This window comes from Psammomys obesus, unplaced genomic scaffold (assembly GCF_907164565.1).
Source record: "Psammomys obesus unplaced genomic scaffold, mPsaObe1.curated_primary_1811, whole genome shotgun sequence".
Classification (NCBI taxonomy): Eukaryota; Metazoa; Chordata; class Mammalia; order Rodentia; family Muridae; genus Psammomys; species Psammomys obesus.
In genome coordinates, this window is record NW_026596046.1 from 37,490,376 (window position 1) to 37,495,267 (window position 4,892).

The following is a 4,892-nucleotide window of genomic DNA, read 5'->3' on the forward strand; positions in this document are numbered from 1 at the left end:
TAATATAATATAATATAATATAATATAATATAATATAATATAATATAATATAATATAATATAATATAATATAATATAATATAATATATATATATATATATATATATATTTCGCCCCAGGTATTGGGGCACTAAGTACTTGAGACAGTCCAGAGTATGTTCCTAAGAAGCAGCACAGTGCTCCGGTCTGGAAGTAGCAGACAAGGGCTTTGGGAAGTGGTGTGGAAGGGAATGTCGGCACTGGGCACTGAGGTGGTTACAGCCACTACATCGCAAATGTCTTGGGGCCTGATGTCTCTTAGGACTGTAGAAAAGGTTTAGATTAACCCCATGTGTTTGTGGAGTTGAATGGCCTTTCACAGTAGGGGAAATTATCCTACCCAGTGTTAGAGACCAGGGAAATATTTATGTGAGTGGGAAATGGAAATAGATAGCTGAGAATTTGAGAAGCGAAAGAGAGGTGAGTATTTATCAAAAGTAGCTGGAAAGGGACTAAGATGGTGTTTTAGGAAAAGTTTTTTTTTTTTCCAGTTTAGGACATACTAAAAAATCAAAATATCTTACTTATTCATGTTTAGGCTAAAAAGCCTTCAGTTCGACTCAGGCTTTTCAAAGGGAGAAGGCTTATGTAAGATGCCCAGGCCTGCACGGCTGGTGGTCTTTGTCAATGGACTTTCTGCTTACAGGAGGCCAAAAGATGCTTTCAGACATCACAAATGAGGGATTTCGGTTTATAAACTAACCCTAGTAACATGGTAAGTCTGTGAGGAGCAATGGAACATGGACAGTCAAAAGCAAGCCTGGCTGCAGCTCCGTGGGGGACTAGCTGCTCGTGAGTAGACAGGTAGCGTCGCATATGTGTATATTTAGGTAACCACAGACTCCAACAGATTTCTAGATTAACATCTTCGTAAGTCCCAGGGATTTTCTTCATTCTGTGGGTGAAGCTTTATACTCCACTGTACTCACTATTTTCTGTTTGCACCAAATCGAATGAAATCCAACTGGGTAGGAACATCATTCCTACCTAGGAATGAGTGGAAACTGACAATAGAAAAAACATTTTATATGTGAGTCATATACATGTTCAGTAGTCAGTGAATATCATTGAGGTGAAATTAATAATTCTCACAACACAGCTACCCACCTCGCTTTGAGAAATTCCCACTCACGAGGATTTTATCTATGTTACGATGTTTTATATCTTCTTTTTTTTATTCCTACAGTAGTGAAAGACTGCTGTTTTTCTCATTGTCTCTGATACCCTCAGCAACAGCATCAGAAGCATCAATTTGTGGTCATTATCCATAGTGATCGTTTTAAATATTTAACTTACAACTTTTCCCCATAGTACTTATTTTTGTTCCAGTTGTAAATGTTTCTTCAATGGGAAACAGTAATTGTGCGAGCTGATATATTAACTGACTTCCTTGGTTTCCAGTACAATGCTGCAAGGTGTCAGCTGATAAAGGATGCAACTTTGGTATAGATAGAAAAGGAATCATTATATAGAATTAAAATATGAATATACATTTCAGCTACAAAATAAATCAAGCTGATGTTGTACAGAACTAGAGAAATGATATTAACCAAGAAGAGGCACCTTAGTGAAGGAAGGTCAATTCTCTTTTCTTTAAGTTTTGTATTTTTCTCTTTGTTGTAAGGTTTTCTTTGAAATTACACAGTATTTCAATGAAGCATTTTTTATTATGTAATTAGCTTTCAATGTAATAATCTAAATTCCTGGTACTGTGACCAATCTCACATGACCTGCACAGGTTCACATCAAACCAAACAGCAGCCTAAAGAAGGGAGAGTGAACAGAAAGTCTCACTGCTAACCAAAAGCTATTTGCAATTGATGCTGGCTGTAAAACCCATTTTCTCCATGGCACTGCCACCGGAGCACCAACTACACTCCTTGGCAGACCCCATGCCCAGGTGTATTTGGCAAAATTTATCCTATGTCTGTTTTGTTTTATTTTAGTGTGTGTTTATGTGTTTAGGTGGGTGTGTGTATGCGTGCTCATTTTGTTTTGGGTTTTTTATTTTTGTCTTATTGCTTTATATTTGTTTTGTTGTTTTTGGAAATAAAGAGAAAGGAAGGTGGGACGTGGTTAGAAGGAGTTGGGGGAGGAAAAAATAAGCAAAGTGTGCTCTGTATGAAATTTTTAAGTAAAAAGAAAAAGAGTTATAATCCAAACACAAATCATCTTTGGGGTTTATTGCCTGTAGAAACCAAGATTATGACATCAATTATACAATGGAATATTTGGGGAAGAATGAGACCTGTGCTGGCCTTGACTTGATTGATTTCTCTAAAGATGCCTTGCATGGTGCTCTAGCATCATGAATGAAAACATCAGATTTAGCCAACTGGCTCTTTGGCCTCCCCACCCCCCAAGGGAGGAGCAGTCCTGTTAGGCCACAGAGGAGAGCTTTGCAGCCAGTGCTGAAGATACCTGATAAAACAGGATCAGATGAATGGGGAGGAGGTCCCCCCTATCAGTGGACTTGGCAAGGGGCACGGTGGAGAGGAGGGAGGGAGGGAGGGACTGGGAGGGAATGAGGGATCGGGACACGGCTGGGGTACAGAGTTAATAAAATGTAACTGATAAGAAAAAAATAAAATACAAAAAAAAAGAAATGCTGTAAATAGAACTGATTATTCAACATATCAAGTAAGGCAGTTATTTTGGCTGAAAATTGAAAAATGAACAGAAAGGAGCAGGGAAGAAAGACCATTCTTTTCAGAAAGGACAAGTGATTGGCTCTCAAGATAAGCACAGGAATGATTAAGGCAAGTCCTTCAAGAAAAAAGATCAGTATATATACTACACAGTAATGAATTGCTATTAATTGTTTGTTATCAGAACCAATCTTTATAGAAACTTCTGTGTAATTTGAAAGCACACATTAAATCAGCCATGTACAAGACAATAAAATATAATGCTTGTGTTTTTGTCTTAAACATCTGAAAATAAACTCCTTATTTAAAAAAAAAAGAAAACATCAGATTTAAATGGTTAACAAATCAATTTAAATCTCTGCAGGGATTATCTAAAGAAGAGATGGTGTAAAACCAGCACTTCTCAATATCATATCTTTGGAAATCAGTAAGTCAAAACTGTGGTCTCCAATTTGTATGTATTTGCTCTATCAAGCTGATGTATTTGGAAACTCATTTGTGTTTAAAGGGATGTTGAATGAGTTTGCAAAAATGAAGAACTTGGTGGGTAGAGAGTAGATATTTTAACTGACAATGGTCATCAATGACAGAGGAAAGGGTTACAGGATTGGAATGGCTTAAGAAGTTATTAAAGGAAAGTACTAGAGTCTTTTGTTTACTTTTTTTTTTTTTTGGCTGTTATTTTAAAAATACAGATCCTGGCCTTGTCAATGCCTCTCCCATTAGAGAATAATCGTGGAACTGGATTGTGCTCTAACAGTCAGCCCAATGGCAACCTCAAATTCAAGCAGCATTCTGTCCTCCACGTTCTACCTCACAGGCATCCCAGGCTATGAGGAATTTCACCACTGGATTTCCATCCCATTCTGCCTCCTCTACATTGTTGGAGTGACAGGAAACTGTTCCATCTTGCACATTGTGCGTACAGATCCCCGGCTCCATGAGCCCATGTATTACTTCCTAGCCATGCTTTCTCTTACTGACATGGCCATGTCCCTGCCTGCCATGATATCACTTTTCAGGGTGTTGTGGTCTATTTCCCGAGAAATCCAGTTTAATGTTTGTGTGGTCCAGATGTTTCTGATTCATACCTTTTCCTTTACTGAATCATCCGTGCTCTTGGCCATGGCCCTTGATCGATATGTGGCTATCTGCCATCCTCTGCGATATGCTACCATTCTTACTCCAAAACTTATTGCCAAGATTGGAATTGCAGCCTTGCTCAGGAGTGCTGTTCCACTCATTCCTCTCCTGGTTCGTCTAGCATTCTTCTCCTTCTGCCGCTCCCATGTCCTTTCTCACTCTTACTGTCTGCACCAGGACATAATCCGCCTTGCCTGCGCTGACATCAGGTTTAATGTTGTATACGGAATGGTTGTGATTACTATGCTGTGGGGCATGGATTCTTTGGGTATTTTGGTAACTTACATTTTCATCCTTCACTCAGTGTTAAGAATCGCATCCCGTGGGGGCAGGCTGAAGGCACTCAACACATGTGCATCCCACATCTGTGCTGTTCTCATTCTCTATGTGCCCATGATAGGATTATCTATTGTCCATCGTTTTGCCAAACATTCCTCTCCCTTTGTTCACATCTTCATGGCTCATATCTACTTAATGGTGCCACCAGTGCTCAACCCAATCATCTACAGTGTGAAGACCAAACAGATCCGGCAAGGAATCCTCCATTTGTTCTGTCCCCACAAAATCAATTCTTCTGCAATGTAAGCATGTCGTTCAGATAAGGTAAGGTGTTGGTGCTGATGATGTGATGTCATGGTGAATTTTCTATTCTGTTTTGTTCTATTCTATTCTATTCTATTCTATTCTATTCTATTCTATTCTATTCTATTCTATTCTATTCTATTCTATTCTAAGTATGTTGTGCTCAAAGTTGACAAAAATATGCAAAGCATAATTATAGCAATTCAATTACAGAGAGACTCTAGAAACACTCACTGTTGATCACTAGAAATAGACAGAATGATCTTACACATACTTTTAAATCACCTTCAGCTATTAATGTATTGGAGAGGAACATGATACAAATCATTGCTTTTCCTGCTCTTGCCTGTTACTAACCTTAAAGCTTCATATGAGGAATTTATCCACAAAACGTTCCTTGAGTTGGCAAAATCACAGATTCTTTTTGTTTGTTGGCATTTGATAATGTTTCCATAGAACTTTACATGACCTTTTACATTTT

The 4,892-nt window shown here is 38.3% G+C and overlaps 1 protein-coding gene across 1 annotated transcript; it reads left to right on the forward strand.

The window, feature by feature from the left end:
• Nucleotides 1–3,454: 3,454 nt before the first annotated feature.
• On the forward strand, nt 3,455–4,414 carry LOC129688290 (olfactory receptor 51G2-like). The gene has a single exon (XM_055623038.1). It carries the CDS (start codon nt 3,455–3,457, stop codon nt 4,412–4,414), a length of 960 nt encoding a protein of 319 aa, XP_055479013.1.
• Nucleotides 4,415–4,892: the final 478 nt, after the last annotated feature.

Coding starts and splice junctions, on each gene's coding strand:
- LOC129688290 (XM_055623038.1), top strand. CDS start 3,455: ATGGCAACCTCAAATTCAAGCAGCATTCTGTCCTCCACGTTCTACCTC.